Here is a 20,546-nt window from a genome sequence, read left to right as displayed (position 1 = left end):
CTGTGGGTGCTCAGCTTTGAGGAGAGATTATTGTGTCCATCATGCATTTAGGAGGAGCCAAACCCCAACTTTGTGACTTTGTTTGGGATTGAGATGCTTGTGAGGGACATTGTACTACTGCTAATGGCAGTAGGCACCTTGTCTGGCTATTTTCTGCCACATCTGCCAGCAGAGATTCCTTATCTGGTGGTACCCTCAGCATTCAGGTGTTTCCTGTACTTTCCTCACTTCACTTTTTTCTGTCTGGACAAGTTTCCATCGTGCAGGGATGCAAACACCCTAAGCTCTGCCAGCAGCAGAGGGTGATATGCTTGATGTGCTTTGCAGGATGGGGGCAGCAGCACCCTGGATGCTTTTTGGAACCTTCAGAACACTTCTGACAGGGTTTATTCACATTTATTCCTGTCAAGATCTAAGGTGAAGGAGGCAGAGATCAGGAGGGGGTTTAATCTGAGGTTTTTCAGGTTTCCCACACCTTTGATAAGCAGTTTAGAAGTCATCTGGAGGCTTGAAGCTCCTGCAGCCCCTTTGCACCCTCTGGGGGGGTGCTGAGCTCCATCAGCTCGTGGCAGGAAATGCTGCAGCCCCTGTCCTGTGTCACCAAGTTCCTGTTTGTGGCCTCACTCCTCTGGGTTTGTGTTTTGTGGTGGAGAACTGTTGGCTCGATCCCTCAGAGGCAGCATGTGCTGCTTTCAGCTGCTGCCTCCACATTTGCTTATACGAGGCTTTAAAAAAGCCATCAATATTTTAGTTTCCATTCAAGCCTCTGCCTCAAAGCTCCCCCTTTTCATTTCACTGTAGTGCCTAGAGCCAGCTAATGAAATATCTCCCTCCTGCTTCAAATTAGGCATAAAAGACTTGTTAGAAGATGAGGAGAAGCTGCTGAATAATCCTGGTAATGTAAAAATCGACATTCTATAATGTCCCTAATTCTCCTAATTAAACATGATACATGAGTGTGCTACAAGAGTCCTCCAGCTGCTCCCTAATGAGATGTTGCAGGGACCACTTTGCTGTTGGATGAGGCTGGGTTAAACTCTAATTAAAGCCTTGCAAAAGGCTAAGGAGTTGTCTGGTGTAATTAAGAAACTTGTCTCGCATTCTCAGTGCTGCCACCCCCAGTGACCTGCTCCTCTGCTCCATGGGGAACTGTGGGTCTCTCTGTCCGTATCAGGTGTCTCCTTGGAAACTTCTTTTATTTATTTATTTTTTTTTTAATTTTTCCACCCGTAGTTTCAAACCGCCGCATCGCAAAGCAGCAGCGCGGCCTTGGCTCGGTCGAGGTGTTGGGTTTGGGGTGGGTTGGGGCGCAACTCTCGTTTTTGGTGGCGCTTTTATGCAGCCTTTTCATCCCATGGTGGCTTTCACCTGAAGGGGAGCAGGCTGTTGTGGCTGGGCCTTGCCGCCCACACCTTTGGCATGAGGGAAGAGCCCCTGAGGCCACCCCAAAACATGCTGGGGGCCATTCCTTGAACGCCGCGGGCCTCACGGGGCCTCAGAGCGGCCCCTCACAAGGCCCCGGCTATGGCAGAGATCTCCTCAGTCCCGGACTCGGACTCAGCATCCACAGACACTTCCTCGGTGCCAACCACGGGCCAGGAGAGCCTGCCCTCTCATGACACCCCCGTCTCGTTGTCAGGGTACCTCAAGTGCGACACGGACGACGCGAAGGAGGAAGGGGCGAGCGAGGAGCTCTTCGACGGTGTCAACTCCACCATCGTGTCCGGGGACAGCATCCGCTTCTTCGTCAACGTCAACCTCGAGGGCCCTCCCAGTGCCGCCGGTGAGTGGCCCCAAAAAAACAGGGATGGGAAAGGGGGGTTTGTTCCTGGTGGTGGGATTTCATGGGAGCACAGTGGGTTGGGTTGGAAGAGATCTTAAATGTTATTTCTTTAATGGTAGGGACGCCTTCTACTAGGCCAGGTTGCTCCAGGCCCTGTCCAACCCATCCTTGAACCTTTGCTTCAAGTGTTTTAATATCCTCAGTACTGATAAATGATGAGGGAGGAGAATAGCCAAGCCCTTCACCAAAAACTTCTGTCATTTTCTTTGTTTCATTTCATACGCAATTTTGAACTTTTTTTCTTCTGCACAAAATCAAACAAAATCCCATTTGCTTAATTTCCCATAAAAGCCAGTGCTGGTGCTTAGTGAATCCTTTGAAAAGTAAAGCTGGAAGAGGAAGGGAATATAGATCTAAACTGAGATCCCATATAGTGCCAAGCCAGGTCTGAAAAACAGAAGTTTCAGGAAAAGACAGAAATCAAGTCATACAGCTAAAGAGGTTTTTTTTGTGGCTGGTGGCTGTGACAATCTTGCTTAGCTGTAGCAACCATTTTATTTTTCTAGAAAATGTTTTCAGTTTTATTAAGATAAGTAGTTCTGAATTAGACAAAACTTAACCTTCTTTATTCCCTGGAAGTGTTCCAAGGCCTGGTTGGACAGGGCTTGGAGCAACCTGGTCTGGTGGAAGGTGTCCCTGCCCATGGAAGGGGGGTGGAACTGGATTATCTTTAAGGTCCTTTCCCACCCAATTTGTGAAAGCTGGGTTTTGTGAGATGTGCCTGGGAAAACACAGCTCTGGGACACGGAGCAGCCTGGATTTGTCCCAGCAACTGGACCTTGCCTATGTGGGCTATTTTAGAGGTTAAATACACAGGCTGTGGATTATTCTTGGTGTCACAGTGTCAGAGAGTCCTTTCAGTTTGTTAAAAGTTATTTTTAGGTTACGTGCAAATCCCAGTTGATCTGCAGTGAGCAATTACTGGGAATGGTGATGCAGATTAGGCATGGCCTGGACCCCTGTTTGGCTATCTTGGAGTCTGCTTTTTTGACTCTGAGCAATGACTTGAACTTAGGAATAATATCCAGCAATTTCCAAGCCTGCAATTTTACAAATGCCATCTTAATTGAAAGATTTAAGGGAGCTGTGCTCTGCTATGACAAGTCAGGACTTAATGCCGTGGGGTGCATTGTTTGGGGATGAGGAATGCAAGTGCTGTGGATTCTTCTGCATCTGGAGAAGTTCACTTTCCTTGTGTGTCCTCCTGGGCTTTTTTTGTTTTTGATTCAAAACAGGACAAAAAAGGCTTTATTTCCCTGAAGCACTGCTGTTTGTGCTATTAGTTGTATCCTTTTTTTTTTTTTTTTTCAGCTGAGATTATTAGAATTTTTAAGGAAAAATGGATTTCTGGTGTGCTGGGATCCTGTTTCAAATGGAAGGCTGGAGATTTTTTAAATGAGCTTCAGGCAGAGCAAAAGCCCAAACTTTCAATGAGGGCATATGTGAAAAAATAGATTTTTTATTTTTTCACCCCGTTACCACATCAAAGCGATCCAGGTAGCCAAAATCCAACTTTTTCGCTGTTAGGCAAAGAATTCATCAGAGTCCACATGTAGGAGTCATCTGGGCTATCAGTTCCTTTACAGAGATGGTTTTACTGGAGTTTCTTCCAGGCTGGATTTTGTACACATCTAATCAGTCTGTGGCTGCCCAGGGCACAGCTGATCCTCCTGGAGGGGTGACTTTTTGGGTGGCTGAGATGAGCCCCTTAAGCTCCTCCAACAAAAATACCCTGAACTTCTGAAAAAAAATACCCAGTTCCCAAACTGAGGTTTAATTATGCCAGAGCCAAGGTGTGTGTGGGAGTGAATTGTTCCCTGTGCAGAAATTGGCTTCCATCACTGCCACTCTTTAGAAGCTTTGGGAGGTTTGTTTTTATACTCAGATTTTGATTTCCTAGAACAAAGCTGGAGCTGAAACTTTGCATGGATTGTCCAGAGTGAAACAAGCTGGAAAGGATGGGGAAATAAAAGCAGGGTTTCTCCAGGCAATGCCAGAAACCCCAACACCTCATTTCCTACCCCTGTGGAGCTGGTGCACCAGGATCCTACAAAATCCTTTGCTGCTCTGAAAACACAGAGGAAAACCAAGCATGGGAGTGGAATATTTGCATCCTCATGTAATTTTCCTGTGTTCTCCTAGCTGGGTGAAGTGTTTGAGTAAAAATGTGCTCTCTTGGCTGAATGTGGTGCCCAGACTCTCTCCTGCTGGAGACTTTTTTGGGTCTCCTGCTGGAGACTTGTTTTGAGCTGCTGTGAGGTTGCTGCCCACCTTAAAATAGGACTAAAAGATCAAAAATTCCCATTTAGGGAGGGGATGAGTTGGAACCCTGGGATGCAGGTGCTGGCAGGCAGTGAAGGTGGAATTACAGATGCAGTGACAGCTCTGCATCATCCTGTTGAGCTGTTCCTCTCTGTGTGATGTTGTGTGCAGCTCTCCACGAGCATAATTGGATGCTCTCCACTGCGATTCTGTTTTTAAAAGATCGCTGTGTGGGATTAAGCTTTCAGCCAACAAAACACAGCACGACCCATAAAACTCCAACAAATGACCATTGACATAAAATACTGGGCTTTGTGCACAGGTGTGTGTAAAACAGGATGGCTTGAAGAAATCTGGGGTTTAAGGTATGGCCTGTCTTATTTTTAATTAATACTGGCTGCCTTTGCAGGGAGTACTTAGCCCAAAGCAGTGCAGATGCCTCAGCACTAAAACGCTGCTCAGTGGTGACATTTGGGTCATTTCTCCTGGGTGTTTCAGTGCTTCCTTGCATTAACTGATGGAAGGTTTTTTTTTTAATTCTCTTCTGCTTTTCACCCTTGTAACTTGGATTTTGGTGGTAACATTTGTTTTCAGCAAATGTTCGTAGCTCTAACAGGAAGGTGGGTGTTTATCTGAAGCTGGAGGCTTTTGGACCTGGGATCTGCATTTTTGGGGGAAGATCAGGGTGGTTTTTAGGCTGAGGCTTTTTCTGAAGTCACAATAAATGTTTGCAAGTAAAATCACAGAATTGTTTGGGTGGGAAGTGACCTTTAAAGGTCATCTAGTCCAACCCCCCTGCAGTAAGCAGGAATGTTTTCCACTACACCAGTTTGCTCCAAGCCCCATCCAACCTGGCCTTGAACACTTCCAGGGATCCAGGGGCAGCCACAGCTTCTCTGGGCAACTGGCCCTTACCACCCTCATTGTAAAAAATTTCTTTTTCAAGTCTAATCTAAATGTCCTCTCTGTCAGTAGGAAACCATTTCTCTGTCGTCCTGGCACTCCAGGCTTCTGTCCAGGAAAGCTGCTTTATCTGCAGCACACCTGGAATTAAATCCCTGCAAATAAATACAGCAGTTTGGTTTAGGCTGGGCCTTAAATTTAATGGACAGGTTATGCAAGTGATTCTTGGGAATATGTGGGGGCACATCCTTGCCATCAGTCACAGCGTTCTTATCTCCTTGGCAGCTCCCTTAAATCAGCCAGGCACGTATTTTCATCATTTGGATCTTGGGTTTTTTCAGTTTTAGGTTTTAAAACAATCATTCGGATCTTGTTCTTGTAGTTTGGGCTTTTGAAACAGTTCTTTGGATGTTGTTTTTGTAGTTTGAGGCTCTGAAACAATTCACCTTCTTACCCACATTGCAAGAAATTTTGCACAGTATTTCCTTAAATTTAGGCACAATTCTTCAAGGATTTGTGGAGCTGTAGCTGCCGAACTTTTCCCACTTGCAGCTGATGCTCGGACTGGTGATTTTCGAGGTGCCTCCAGCAGTTTTGGGGAGAGCAAGGCAAACTCCTGCCAGCAGTGAAAAGCCAATTGGAAAGCAGGATGTGGCTCTGCCGGGGTGTGGGGGGGAAGCAGCGGAACACGAATTACGCTTCAGGAGAAATTAAAGGCCGTTCCACCCTGCTCACAATTGATCATTCCTAGATACAGAGAATCAACAGTTTCCTGTAGCCCGCTCCAGAGGCACACACGTGCACGCCTGCCGCCACAAAACACGGCATCCAAGTCCTGGCCCAGCCCCTGCCCAGACGACTTTTTTCTTCAAGGGGACGAGGAGAAAAGCTGGATGCTGGCGCCAAGGATATTCCAGGGAGAGTAGCGTCCAGAGACAAGTGGTCTGGGCTTGAATGGGTATCACTCTGCACACAATAGTCACATTTCCTCACATTAATACCAAGGTCCTTTTTATGTCTCGAGGCACAATGCTGACCCACGCGTTCCATCTGATAACTCCTGTTTTAGCAGTTTGATGTCAGAGTGGGATGTTGGGCTCCCGAGGCTTCCTACCCTCTAATGGAAAGTGGATATAGCGATTGTGTGCCGGGGAGGGGACGGCCTCCCTCCGAATTTCCTGACCAGGGTGTTTTCAAAGCGCTGCTTAGGAAGCTGAGGGAGGTGTGGGGGGAGCACGGGTGCTTCTGCACGGAGACAGCGGCCTCCCTTCTCCATGCTTCACCTTGGGGCTTTGGAGCAGCTAAATCCACCCCTGTGGGATTTAGAGTGCATGAAAAAAAATGCACATTTTTACCCTGCTCCAGATTGATTGACAGAACCTACCGCAGGTGAAATATTCGTGAAATATTTTTCATGAAATCTTCGGCTTTCATAGCACGTGGGTGTGACAAGTGACACCTTGCCCCTAGTCAGTCTCTGTGCTGTCCCCTCTCTTCCCAGTTCCCCTCCCAGGAGTGTGAGGGATGGTTCTCCACCTGCCCTGCTGTTTTTGCTGTTCCACAACCCTTTTTCCCACCTGCCTGGCGATTTGTGGGATGAACCCAGCAGACTTCAGGCTCTTTGCCTCAGCTCAGCTCATCACCTGTTGTGGGAATGTGGGATAATGAAGGCACAGTTATTTATCCAACAATATTTAACCAAAATTACTCAAATCTGATGGTGCTTAATCCAAACTCAGGACAGCAAAGCAAAGAATCCCTCTGAGATCCTGTTTGTGCAATCCCTCGCTGCCAGCGGTGTGTTAGAGGTGTCACCACAGCTCCTGAAAAAACTCCTGTCATGCCATGTGGTGATGGGATTTTATTTAAATATTTTTAAGGCAGATTTGAAAAGCAGAACAGTTTTTTTTCCTGCTTGCACTGTGGTTTGACACAAGTGGCTGAGTCTCAGATTTAGGCAGACCCCTGATAGAAAAAACAAAGGTAAATTGTTTGGGTTTTTTTTAGTAATAAGCCCTCAAAACCATAAATGCTTCCACTCACACCAGATCCGTGATCTTTTTCAGTGAAAAACATGAAAGTTTTAATACAGTATTCTGCTCAGATTTGTTTTACAGTGCTTATATATATTTACTGTGAAGGTGCACCAGGGAGTGTTTGTAGATCTAAAGAAATGTGCACAGCCAAAAAGCTCTTTTTCTCTAATTTCCACTCCCTTTATCTCAAAATAAAATACTGTCTTAAGATGCTGCAGGCATCCAGTGGTGGCTTTGCTCCAAAGGCTTTTGGATCTTCTCAGGTGTTAAGGGCAGCACTGGGGACCTGGATGAGGAAAAGGATGGAAAGGGATCCTGGGTGAAAGGAGATCTCTTAAGGCAAAAGGTGAAAAGCCTTAAACTTTGGTATTTGACTTTCAGGGGTTTGTTTCCAGGCTTGCATGGCAGATGTTGTTACCTAAGCAGGGGGTGGAGGGGAAGCAAGGTGGGGATTTTGTTTCTCTGGGTTGCTCTCAGGGATATTATTAGGCAGCTGGGATGAAACGGGGCAAATAACTTCCAAGCATTAAATCTCCTCGTTCGTGTTGAAGTTGGACAGGGCCTGTTTGGAGAATAAAAAGGAGAAACAGGGTCCTGAGTGTGCCACGAGTTGTGATGGTGACAATTCCTCGGCGTTGTCAGGACTGAGCTCTCTGGGAGTCGCTCGTGGCGTTCCCAGTAACGCTCCGTGCCTGTGTGCACGCATCCCAGAAACTCGGGATGCGCGTGGCGCCTTGATGTGCCTGCCAGGGGATGTCGGGGATGCGTTGCTGACTTTTTGGCTTTTCCCCTGGGCAGGACCTGGAGCAGAGCCCAACAGATAAGCTCATCCACCCCTGGCAGCTCTCCCTCAGCTGTGTGTGAGGACACACAATAATGCCCCTTGCTCGCTCGCTTGCCTAAAATAGGCCTTTGCTGCCTGCTCTGTCCAGCATGGAGGGCCACAAAAATAGACGTGGAAATTTCACGTGGTCCCGACCTCCTCGCAGACTTGAATTGTGCTTAATTGTGACATTCGGGTGTGAAATCTCAAATTACTGAGATTTTCAAGTTACTGCTCTTGGTAGTAAGACCTGGCTGAGGGGATTGATGGGGAGTTTCTTGTAGGATGAATCCAGGGTTTTCTGTATCCATGTTGTCTCCATGAAGGGCTCCTCTGTGGAGGTGCAAGGGCCAAGGCTGTTGAGTCTTTTTACAGCCTCCTTGGCTGGAGGGAGGCAGGGATGATGCTGTGGAGGAGAAGATAATGAGTGGCAGGCTGGTGGTGATTGAACTTGAGCTTTGGATGTATCATGGGCAACCTCCTGCAGGGTTTGATCCTACATTGCCCAGCAGGAAATAGATGGATATTTATTGTGAGCAAGGCAGAAGAGCACTTGAGAAGTCTCTGTGTATTTTTCCCTTCCCTTTGTCATGTTCCAGTGGATTTGCTGCTATCCCTGAGTGATGTTGTAGCACTCCAGTGAGCGTTTAAGGTACCAGCCCAGAGCTGGGATGGCCATATCTGTCCACCTCCCTGCCTGGATTAAATTCAAGCTATGTGTTGTTGGGATGAATGATGAATGAGGCTCTGGGCTTTCCAAAGCACCACCTCCATACCCAGAACAGCTTTTTTGAGAAGTTTGGAAGATCCTGCTCCAACAGATGCAATGAGATGTTTTTGCTTGTGTTGATAAAGCAGCACTTGGTGCTCCTCCAGCTGGGTACGTGAGAGAGCTGTCAGCAAAGATTGATACACCTTGAAAATGATAAGAGGAACCAAGAGTTGCTGATAAAAGCACAAGAATTTCTCTTCCATTTCCATGTATCCATGAGGACAGGCTGTAGCTCTCTCTTCAGCATGTGCCTGCTATTGTTCAGGATTGTGGGTGTTTTTTGTCTCTCCAGAACTATTTCTTGCAAAAGCAGATAAACCAAAACATGTTTTCTCCTCAATGAATATTTATGGGCTTCCAAATCTTCCTGCATACTTCTGCATGTGTAATTAGGCTGGAAGTTGGGTAAGTGAGCATTGGAGAACTACAGATGTGAAGAGCCTGGGGAAAATGCTTGATGTTTCTGGTTTATTTGGGTGCTTGCTTTTTAATAATAAATTGCACTTTTTAGATGAAACAGCTTGTGTTTTCCAAAAGGCGCATCAAAAGCAGGAATAACTGGGGCTGTTGCAGCAGCAGACTTGTCTGGTTAAGTGATGCTTTTAATCACATGTGCAGCATCCAAGTGAAATTTGGGAGAAGTTGGGTGATGTAACCGAAGCCTCTGAACCACCTCATTTTGTTTAGGGGGAGATGAAGTCAGTCCTTTCCCTCTTTTCTACAGCTCTGCTCCCACTTCAAGTTGGAGCCTTTGAACCCCATTGAGGGCAAAACTCAAATTTCTGTTTGAGTAGCAATGATTTTGTTTAAAGCATGTTTCAGCATGCAAAAGATAATTGGGTTTTTTTGGAGTTCTGGAGTTTTAATGTGAGTTGAACCCTCAGATTATTTTTTGGAGAGCAGCAGGGCTTGGCTTGAAGGTGCACGGCCAAGTCATGGGATTGCAGCAGCTCTTACAGGTTAGGATTTGGAATTAGAGATCTGGAAAAGAAGCAAAACCTTCATCTGAATAACTGTAACTCCGTGTTACATCTCTGTAGTTTTCCACAGCTTGGCCTCTGGAAAAGTTTTGGTCTTCAGTGGGTTTTTCCATGCTGCTGCTGCACTCGTTCAAATTAAAGCTGTTCATGTGTTTCATTTTGGTAGCAGCTCAGGCTTTTGGAGGGTTTTTTTGAGAACTTAAAGAGAAGGATTCCAGGCTGGAAGTGTTCAAGGCAGGTTGGATGGGGCTTGGAGCAGCCTGGTCAAGTGGAAGGTGACCTCGATGGTCTTTGAGATCCCTTCCAACCCAAACCGTTCTGTGATTCTCTGCACAAAAAGTACCTGTGGGACAAATAATGCCAGAGAGAGGCTGCCTTGGCTGCAAGGAGTGGACTTTTGGCAAATACAGCTTGATTTTGTTTTGTTTTGTAGCTGATACCCAAAAATGCTTTGTAGTTACTCTAAGAAAATGTTATTGTTGGCTCTTGGAAGTTTGAAGTGGGAATTTCCCGGGTTCCCCCATCCTGTGTATTCAATGACATTTACTAGTCCCTAAACAGCAGTTTTCTTTCCCAAGAGCTGTGTTGCTTTCTCCTCAGATTTATGGAGGCAGCGTGGTGAGTTGACAGGACATTAATGTGCTCATCTTGGAGTCGCTGCCTGCAATCCCTTGGAAGTGCCTGGCTGTTATTGTTGACTCCTTAACGAGGACAAGGAGGGTTTCCAAACGAGGGTGACTCATGAAATCGTAGCCTCAATCTATCAAACAACGATGCATTGGATTAAATGATTACTTCAAGGATTAGGAGTTAGATTTTTGGGGAGGTGGAGAGGGAGGGAGAGAAGGGAAGAGTAAAAATATATCAGAGTTACAAAAACCTGGCCAAAAAAAGCTGCAAGACACAATCCCCTAGTGATCAGATAATGCCAATCCAAGCGTGCTTGGTTCACACTTCCAAAATGGGAGATATTGTAAAAACTGAATCTCTGCTTTTCTCTAGAGATCATCCCCTGCCAAGAGAGTGATGCTTCACCTCCTCCTGAGCCTCCTGCTCAGCTCCTGCTGCCTGTCAGGTACCTCTGATAGTAACACTCTTCTGATGTGGGTTTTTTTTTTCCTTCTTTCCAGCTGAAAGTGAAGGTTCTGGCTGCGTGTTACTGCACACATCAAGGAAGGTAAGTAGAGTGCTGTGTAACCAGTTTGGTTTTTCATCATCCAGAAGTACAGAAAAGGAGCATGAAGCACACTGAGGGGCTGCTTGTCACTGGCCTAAGCAAAGGCATTTAAATGCTTCTTCCTTTTAATTCCTCTCCCTTTCTTTAAACCTAAAACGCCATGTGCTGCTCATTCTCAGAACAATTTCTCTGTAATTCTGATTGTTCCACTGCTTTTTGTCCCAGACAATTCCTTGACATGTTAATTCATCACTTTCTCTTCTGCAGCTGCCTCCACAGGGATCCAAGTGTGTGCTGTAGAGGTCCTGAGCTCCTCTGGAGCTGGAAACAGAGACACACAGCAGACATGGCTGGAATTTGCTTCCCTCTTTATTCCAGCTAATCAGTCGTCCTTCATGAGGTTCAGCAGGAGTGAAATCCCTGGAAACAAGCAGGCTAGGAGGAGGATTAGGAGCCCACACTTAGTTTACACTTGCTCCTGAGACTGTAGCTCACTAATGATAAGGTGAAAGTGCAAAAAAAGCCTTTGTTATTCCAAACCTTCAGCGATGGAAGGGTACAGAAAGTATTCAGGGAGGAGTTGGGTTGGTGTTTTAATGACTTCCCTGTGAGGGTGGGGAGACCCTGGCACAGGGTGCCCAGTGAAGCTGTGACTGCCCCTGGGTCTCTGGAAGTGTCCAAGGCTGTGTTGGAGCAACAGGACTTGGAGCAATCTGGGATAGTGAAGATGTCCCTGCCTGTGGCAGGGATGGCACTGGGTGATCTTTGACGTTCCTTCCAACCCAACACATTCTTTAATTCTCTGATTCTGCATTTAGTACCACATGAAGTTTTGCCTTTAGGGTTGTGAGGCTTGTGATGCATTAAGTTGTCTTGACTTCTTGCCTGAGGGCTGGAAGGCTGTTGTCATGGGAATTTGTAGCATCACTGATCTTGGTAAATCACAGAATCGTTCAGGTTGGAAAAACCCTCTAAGGTCACCAAATCCAACCATTCCCCCAGCACTGCCAAGGCCACCACTGACATGTCCCCAAGTGCCACATCCACATGGCTTTTAAATCCCTCCAGGGATGGGGACTCCACCACAGCCCTGGGCAGTTGTTCCAGTGCCTGAGATCTTGGATTTCAGGCTTTGTTGCAGGTTGTAACTTGAGGTTTTAATTTGTGTAGCCTTGTAAGCTTTGGGGCTTTTTAGGGAATCCCAGAGAGCTCTTTAATTCTGCTTTGCTTTAGGACTCCAAGACAGCTCAAATCCTGAAAAGATATTTCAGAAGGCTGAATTAGTAGTGGGAGGAAATGTGTGATAGCTTTAGAAACTTTTCCCCCCAAGTTAACAAAAGACCCCAAAGGAAATAAATACCAAAGAAAACACTACCCAAAACAAATCCAACACCAAAAAAAGATTAAACATTGTTTGGTATAGAATCATGGAAAGTTAAAATAAGCAATTCCATGCTCAGGAATGAAAATGTCTTTATCCCTAATTTGTCTTGTCTAATCCCAGTGCCAAGGTTCTCAGTCATACACACTTGACTGAAAGTAACCTGAGAACTTAATCACTTAAAAGTGCAAATTCTAAGCCCAAATGCAGGATCTGCCTCTGATAAGAAATAGTTGGAAACTGCTAACTCATAAGTGTCTCTTCTATTTTGTTTTTCCTTTTCAGAGCTATAGGATTCTTGCTTTTTCTGGCCTACAGTTCATGCTTGAGCATTTTAGTGTGCTGTGGAGCCACAAATACCAGAGAGCTTTAGCAAGGCTTGAGAAAAAGGCACTTTTGCCAGTTTTTCCCTCCGGGGAGGATGAGTGGAAATTTTGTTCTTCAAATGCGAAGGAAATTGGGATCTGACTCATGGAGGAGATGGCTCCACGTGTCTGGGAAAGGGGAATCACCAGCAGAGAAGTGAGAAGCTTTGTCTGGAGAGGTTTCCCTGTAGGTTGTCCCTGTCTCTGGTGGAAGCCTGTGGTTCTGGAAGGGCAGTTTGTGTCTCAGGCAATTTGCTGTCTGGCAGGGCACTTGGTGGGCAGGAATAAAGGTTCTTCACACAGATTGAGCTGTTTCATCACCATCACAGAGTGGTTCTGAGGGAATTGGCCCAAAGGACCATGGCAGCAGCCCAGGCAGAGCTCTGCTCAGGAGAATAGCATTTTTTGGACACCACAAGAAATTTGCCAGTGACTCTAAGTGAAGGTGTCTCCTGAGTAGCCGGCCAAGAGAGAGCTTGCATTTTGAGCCTTGTTGATAAGTTAGAATGTGTGATTTTGACGTGCCTGAGGTCAGGGGAGGCTGTTTCAGTGTTTCCCCCCCTTTTTTTTGGCACAATATCCTCTGTTCCTGTCATGGTGCATCGTGGAGCTTTGCAATCAAGGATGCCCAGAACTGGTCAAATGACTCTTTGGTAGCTGACTTGGGTTTCTTCCTAAGCAGTTTCCAGCATCAAGTTTCCAGCATCAAGTTTCCTGGTGTGACTTGACTATCCAGCTAAAAATATTAGTGAGGGAGCATTCATTAATCTCCCCTGAACCCGGTGGGGGTCCTGGCTGGAACAGTTGTGCCTGAGCTGTTGCTGAGGCTTTGCTGTGCCAGTGCTTCCAATAATTTGATTTTGGTGTGTCTCAGGGAGTGATGGATTTCTCTCCTTTCATGGTGGCTGCTTGCCTTGTGATGTTTAATGTGTATAAAGCCTCTTTAAGCTCAGAGAGTAGATTTAGATTGGGTGTTACAGATGCTCCCTTGTGAGGGTGCTGAGGCCCTGGCACAGGGTGCCCAGAGAAGCTGTGGCTGCCCCTGGATCCCTGCCAGTGCCCATGGCCAGGTTGGACAGGGCTTGGAGCACCCTGGGCTAGTGGAAGGTGTCCCTGGCTATGGCAGGGGTTGGAACTGGATGAACTTTGAGTTCCCTTCCAACCCAAACCATTCCATGACTCTATAATGCCTTCTCTAATCTCAGGGAGTGATAATAATGATAAATGGATGATAAATATGAGTCTTCCCCCTATTTCCTATAAAGGAGCAACAGCAGGGAAATGAAACAGCCATGAGGCATGGGAAGTTGTTTTCCCAAGGCATTGCTTGAAGCCTGTGGCTCAGCTGCCTTGCAATGAGCTGCTGCTGGTGCTGTCAGGCACAGCTCAGTGCAGGATCAGTTGTTGATTGAGATGAACTGGAGCCTTCCAGTGCCTGAAGGGAGCTACAAGAAAGATAGGAAGAGATAACTTATAATAGTCTGGAGTGACAGGGCAAGGGGAAATTGCTTCAGACTGAAATAAAGTAGGTTTAGACTGGATATTAGGAAAAAATTCTTTATCATGAAGATGGTGAGGCCCTGGCACAGCTTGCCCAGAGAAGCTGTGTCTGCCCCACCCTGGAAGTGTCCAAGGCGGGGTTGGATAGTGCTCTGAACAGCCTGGGATAGTGGAAGGGTGTGGAAGGGGATGGAACTAGATAATCTTTGAGGTTCCATAAACCCAAACCATTCTGTGATTCTGTAATCTGGGCAGATAACCCACATAAATGCCTTTGATTAATTTTTTGCTGTCCCTCACCTTTCTCCTTCTGCTGTTCTGCTTCTGGTTGCTTCTCTCGTGCAGAAGTTGGTGACACAAAGCCACCTTTGCTATTTTGCAAATTCTTGTTACAGGTGTGTGTTCATCTGTCTCACTTTGAGACAGCCTCACTGCTTGCACTTCTGAGGTGGAGCTGGAGCTGTGTCACTGTCTCCTCTCCTACGAGCAGATGGTTCCAAAGCCTTGGGGGTGGGAGCTGAAACGCTTCAGAGAATCTTCCCTCTCAAGGATGCTGTGGAAAGAGTGATTGATGCAAAGTAAAACAGTGCTAATTGCAATGGATGTGTACTGACAACTTGATAGTTGCTGTGATAATTACAGTAATTAGGGAGATGTTAGCATTTTTTTGCCTGTGTCTATAAATGGAAAAGGTAAGAGAGAGTGTGTATGGAAGGAGATGACCCATGAATCAGGCTCTGGGGTGGCCCTGTACCCTGGGGGGAACGTGGCATGGTCCTGGCTGGGGAAGCAGCTGAGGATCAGATTTGTGAAAGCAATTCAGAGCTTGGTTCTTCCTGAGCTTGAGGGGAGCTGAGGGTTTCAATGTCTCTTGACAGTCTGGTTCTCAGCATCACAAATTGAGCCTGGCAGCTTTCCCATGGGAAGGAAGATCCATAGAACAGCTCAGTTCCCATTTCCCCACTCAGGCTGTTGAAGGAGAGGGCCAGGACTGCCAGCCCTCCTTGTCCAGTGCTTGTGTGTGGATTTCCAAGGACTGTGCAATGGGAACGAGGCATTTGTAGTTTGATCATTCAATTAATCACCTTCCCAGCTGACAGGTACAGAAAGGAGTTGAGGTTCTGGAACACATGTCGCAGACAGGTAGAAAAATTCTAAAAGAAAAACCTCATAAAATCAGGTCTGCTCTGCTAAATTAATAGCTGACCTATCACTTCTAAGTGCAGCTAAGTACTTTGCAAGTTCTCATGCAAAAACATCTTGAAAATGAGAGTTTGTTAACACAACAGTCTATTTCTAGGGTAAAAAACAAGTGCACCTATATAAACAATAAGATAAGTCCCATAAGAATCAGTGAAGAAAATATGTAAACAATTCAAGAATAGAGAGATTTGATAGACAAGTAAAATACCTTTTTAGTAACCAATAGAGTAATTAGCAAGAAAGCTATTAACCAGTTAAAGTTGCCCATGTGGGCTATAAAAACTGCATAAAATGAGTTGTGTGAATAAAGAATTCACTTTTCCTGCATGAAGAAATTGAGTGCCAGCACACTGGGGCTGTCTCTTCCATCTCAAGGCCACTAAGTCTGAGACAGCAGAAGGAACCAGCAGAGAGCTGGGATAGTTTCAGCCTCTGCTGTCTTTTTATTATTATTGCTTTGAAGCAAAACCTACAAAGGAAGAAAACTTCCATGGAAGTGGAAAGAACAGAAATTTAGCAAATATCAGAAAAGGTGATGGGCTAGATGGCATTCCCCACCTCCCACTTCAGGCTCCCTAAGTGGGAGCATGGTTCCCAGTTTGAGGACATGTGGATTGACTTGGCACTGAGATTCATACTGGTGATTTTTCATGCTGCTAAGCTCAGTGTCCATTTCTCCCAAATAACTTTCCCATATTTTTTTCAAACTTCCTGAATTACTTGAACCTAAAGAAGATTTTAAATGCTACCTTAAGTATTTTTGCTTTTAGACCAACTTGTTCTAGGCTAAAAAAAAAACCAAAAAAAACCCCAACCAACTACAAAAACTTTTTGTTTTTTTATGTTCTGCTTTCTATGGTAAAAAAAAAAAAAAAAAGGAACCAAAAAAAAACCAAACCCAACCAACTACGAAAAACTTTTTTTTTTTAATATTCTGCTTTCTGTGTCAGGGTGGAAATGGTACCTGGGAATTCACTCTGTGAGCACTCTGTTAGGATAAGCCTTGAAAATACAAACCTTCAATGCATTAATGCATAAAATGTCTTTTTTCCTGTGATCTGAATGGCCAATAGAATCTTTGATTGCAGCATGACCTCAGCAAAACTTCTTGTGAAGGACGCAAATTCTACTTTGCTGGTTTTGTGTACATCTGTCTCATGCTCTGACCTTTTCTCAACACAGTACCTGAAATTAAAGAATTTTGAGGAGGAGGTCAGAGCCCAGCGAGACCTGGATGGCTTCTTGGCCAGAGCCAGCATCATCCTGGATGAAACGGCCACGTCCTTGGACGATGTTCTCCGGGAAATGCTGAAACACTTCGCCGAGGATCCTGAGAACATGGAGCCCAGCTGCAACTTCGAAAAAATCATGAGCACTTTATTCACAGATTCAGGGACCCCACGGGAAGGGAACGGTAATCAGCTCTTGGTTGCTTTAGCTGGTGGGCTGCTCTTCATTTGCCATCCTTGCCATGGTGGGGTGCTGGACAATCACTGTGTGGTCTCCAGGCTTGCATGTTGCATGTGATCCCATGGGTCATTTTTTTTTCCATGTCACTCAAACTGAAGGGCCTCATTTCTCCAGAGTTTTTGTGTTTTGGTGGAGCCTTGCCCCTGTTTCATTAGGATCACCCATTGTGGTGCTCTCTGGGGTGAGGAGTCAGCAGCACTGGGGTGTCTTGTCTGTGTGGACCCTTTTGGTTTGCTTGTCCTTGTCAGCAATGGCTCCTTTGCCTTGTGATTCTCCACCTGAATTCACACAGGCTGGGGAATTTTGCCTGCTTTGGATGAGTAATTGGGGAGTATTGATCATTTGTATTGATCACTCCCAGCCCATTGGAGGAGATTGGAGACGCTTGATTTTCCTCCAGAAACGCAACTGGGGCAGCCCTAGCCAAGGTTGTTGGCTGGGTATCACCTTAAGCTGTGAACAAATCTTGTAGTGTAGTCCAAAAAATGCTGCCTTTTAGCCCAAGATGTGAAGAAGCTTAACTGAGCATTGTTTCTCTGTAGGCACCCCTGATGGTTCAGAGTCAACAGGAACGAATGTACAAACATGTCCATCGCACTTCAAATGTAACTGTCACAGCCTGAGTGAATTTGTTTAACAGATATGTCAAGTCCTGAGCATGTAGTAAGCATGTTCATGCTTTGGTTACTTCTTGCTACCTGTCTTAGAGCTTCGCATTCGTAATCCCTTTAATTTAGGCTTTCTGCCAATAAAGAACAAAAAGTAAGTAGTGCTGTAAAATAGTGTGAGAGCAGTAGCTGGGAAGAGGGGGAGAGAGGGCAGGGGATTGGGAAGGTGACTCCCCTCCCAGTCCTGTCTGTGTGTGTGTGGTGGATAATGCTAATCTAATAACCCAGTACTGCAGTAGGATGATGATGGGAGGAGAAAGCAGCTGCCTTTCTAAGCTGTGAATAGTTTAAGGACTCAGTTCAAAAGCAGCAGGACAAATGTTTCCATCTCTCTGTGTCAGCCCCCACCCCTGCATCAGTCCACTGGGCAGATAGGAATGCTTGGGATTAGTAGTCAGCTCCCATTTAGAAAGAAATGTTATTTACAGCTGCAGAATAAATGAGGACAGCCTGTGATGTTTCCTTCTCTTCTCTTCCCAGTTCACCTTTTATCAGACACAATTCAAGGGGTCACAGCCACAGTCACGGGGGTGCAGTATCAGCAGTCCTGGCTCTGTATCATGTAAGTACCTGTGTTGGATGAGCAAAATCCCTGACATCCAAACCTTTTCCTGCTGCTGGGAGGAGCAGAGGTTCAGAATGTACCCTTTTGGGTTAAGATGGTGGTGCTTGTTCCATCCATCCTGTGAGATCTGTCTCTCTCTGGGCTGCTTCTCTTTGCAAACACATGCAGTAGGTGACCACAGCCCCTCCAGGGCATTCAGCTCTTGGATGTTATAGAAATCTGCTGTTAACAAGCTAAGAATGCTGAAAAAATGAGCCAGAAAATGCTAATTACTGAGAAATGCTAATAAAGGAACTTCTCAAAGGGACAAGCAAACTGGTTCATGGACTGCTTTGCCTGCCAAAGTCTGGCAGCCTGGACCAAAAGATTTCTTAGGTCCTTTGATGGAACCATCCAAACTTTGTAGCTGAAAATTGAAGTCAGACATTCCACACTATTTAGACACTGATTACTTTGTCTGACAATTAATTTGGACGCTGATTAATTGTCAACACTGTTAAACATTGAAGGAGCAGGCCCTTAAGAACTCTGTCACCTGGAATTTATGAGATGTGGTGGCTTCACCCCAGCTTGCACTTGACCAGAGCTGGGGTTTGAAGTTATTGTCTTCAAGTCAGGCCTGAGGGGTGAGCCAGGCTGTCCCTTCACAGGGGACAGGCCAGAGCCTGAGTCCCTGAGCCAGCCAAAGCAGTGCCTTTTTGACTCTTTTGCTTTATTCCTGTGCAGTCTTAAAGTCAGAGTTGTCAAGAAATATGTTAATTCCCAAAGAAATGGCTGGGATATGTGGGATAGGTGCCTAAAGGCATGCACATATTTTAGCCTTCACAGCCGGTTTGCTGGGACAACTGTCACAATAGTTTTCCTTCTGCTTGCACTTCTTCTCCTGCCCTCTGCTTATGGCTGGGGAAAGTGGAGAGAAAGAGGATTGAAAAAAAAAATCAAAAAGGAGACAACACAATCAACAAACAAGGAGAGATCTCCCCCTCGTTTTGAATCTGTTATGAAAGAGAAGGATGTGATCTTCATGTGAAAAAGAAGTGATGGCATATCAGGGCTGTGTCCTGAGAGAGAAGAGAGCTGGATGATTTTGTGCTTTTTATGCTACTTTTTTATACCTGGCACTTACAGAGCAGGACCACAATGAACAAAACTAGTTTAGAAAGTAAAATGGTGTCAACCAAGAGGACTTTTGGGCAGTTTTCTCCACTTTGGATGCCACAGGAAAGGGTAACAGCAGTAAGGACATGTAGGTGCTGCTGATGCAGAGGATGGAAGTTGATCCTCTGGGGTGAGGCAGCTCTTTGGAGGGTTTTGGGGAGTGTTGCCTTAACACCAAAGCATTTTAAAGGTCAGGATACAAATGCTGTGATTACATACATGAGACTGAAAAGGGTGGGTTCAGCCTGTTAGGAAAGTGAGCCAGAGCTTTAAATGCATCCATGTGAGTAATCCTGGCTTCCATGACAAGAGATGATTTAAAAAATAAGCTCACAGCCTGAAGGTGTCTTGTGCAAAACTTTCCTTGTTTCTTCCTTTTGTTGCTCTGAAGAGGGAGAAGAAAGTGGTGGGAAAGCAATGATGAGTTATTAACTATAATTATCTAATTATTGCACTGTATTTCTGCTGGAGTTATTGTGCAACAGATTGTGAACCATATTTTTAGATCTTACATTTTTCTTGAAGTCAGATTGCAAAACAGCTTCCAAACCTCTGAAGTAAAAGGAATTTGTTGATGAAAAAATTTGCCATATGAGTGGGAAGAACCTTTAAGATATCTGCTATTCTTTATCCTTGCATTTGGTCTGTACTCTTTGCTAAATTTTAAATTAGCACTGCTTGGTTGGTGCACCTTAACCAACTTTTAATTCTTGGTGGATGAGATAAAATTGATATAATAAGATTATATTAATGAGGAGGAAGAGCTCATAGATAAGGTTTTGATGGTATTGCTTCTGCATAGATGATGAGGGGAAATATTAACAGCTGAAATTAGTTTGGGATGAGAAAGGAAGGAATTTTGTAGGATATTCACTGAGTTGTGCAGAGCCTGGCTGCAGAAGAGCATTCCTAATGGAGACAGAAATGTGTTTCCCTCTCCTTTGTGCTGGAAACAAGGCTCTTATTTTTTATCTGATTTATCCTCTGTGAGAAAAGCAGTGGGGAAAACCTGGGGTTGAAATAGTTGTTCTGCTTCTGTTGGATTTGGTGCTTTCCTGATGGTTTCAGGTCTAGGGAAGCTCCAGTAAGGTCAGACATTCCATATGGAGCTGGGCTTCAGCCACAGGGCAGAACAAACCCTTGAGAAACTGAAGATCTCAAGGTTTCAATGTTCCAGTGAAGTCCAGGAAAAAAACTGAATTCTGATTCACTGCAGGCTTTGGGGGTGGTTTTGTCAGGAATGCCCAAAACCTGATCTTGCTCAGGCCATACCAGAATACATCAGCTTATGGAAAACTTGGGATTCTTCTGTTAAAATGAGAGCTGAGAGTATCAAAGCCTTTCATGCCCCAGTGACCAGCAGGGTCCAGCTCTGGAAGAATGAAGGTTTCCATTTGTGTACATGGTCATTTCCTAACTAGAAAGCAAATCTTGAGAGTT

The 20,546-nt window shown here is 45.4% G+C and overlaps 1 protein-coding gene across 4 annotated transcripts in view; it reads left to right on the top strand.

Moving 5' to 3' along the window:
• SLC4A11 (solute carrier family 4 member 11) overlaps nucleotides 1–20,546 on the top strand; it is a 97,206-nt gene that overhangs the window by 27,045 nt on the left and 49,615 nt on the right. For 3 of the 4 annotated variants that reach the window (XM_041402720.1, XM_041402717.1, XM_041402721.1), the window contains exons 3-7: nucleotides 1,640–1,783; nucleotides 10,750–10,796; nucleotides 16,428–16,659; nucleotides 17,258–17,320; nucleotides 17,864–17,945. In XM_041402720.1, coding sequence (XP_041258654.1) covers nucleotides 1,640–1,783; nucleotides 10,750–10,796; nucleotides 16,428–16,659; nucleotides 17,258–17,320; nucleotides 17,864–17,945 — 568 coding nt within the window. The remainder of the gene's footprint in view (nucleotides 1–1,639; nucleotides 1,784–10,749; nucleotides 10,797–16,427; nucleotides 16,660–17,257; nucleotides 17,321–17,863; nucleotides 17,946–20,546) is intronic. The other variant, XM_041402718.1, reaches the window with a different exon arrangement.

The sequence above is a fragment of the Onychostruthus taczanowskii genome, unplaced genomic scaffold (assembly GCF_017590055.1).
Source record: "Onychostruthus taczanowskii isolate IOZ18803 unplaced genomic scaffold, ASM1759005v1 scaffold2, whole genome shotgun sequence".
NCBI lineage: Eukaryota > Metazoa > Chordata > Aves > Passeriformes > Passeridae > Onychostruthus > Onychostruthus taczanowskii.
Note: the sequence above shows the minus strand (reverse complement) of the source record. Positions and strands in the feature narration are given on the sequence as shown.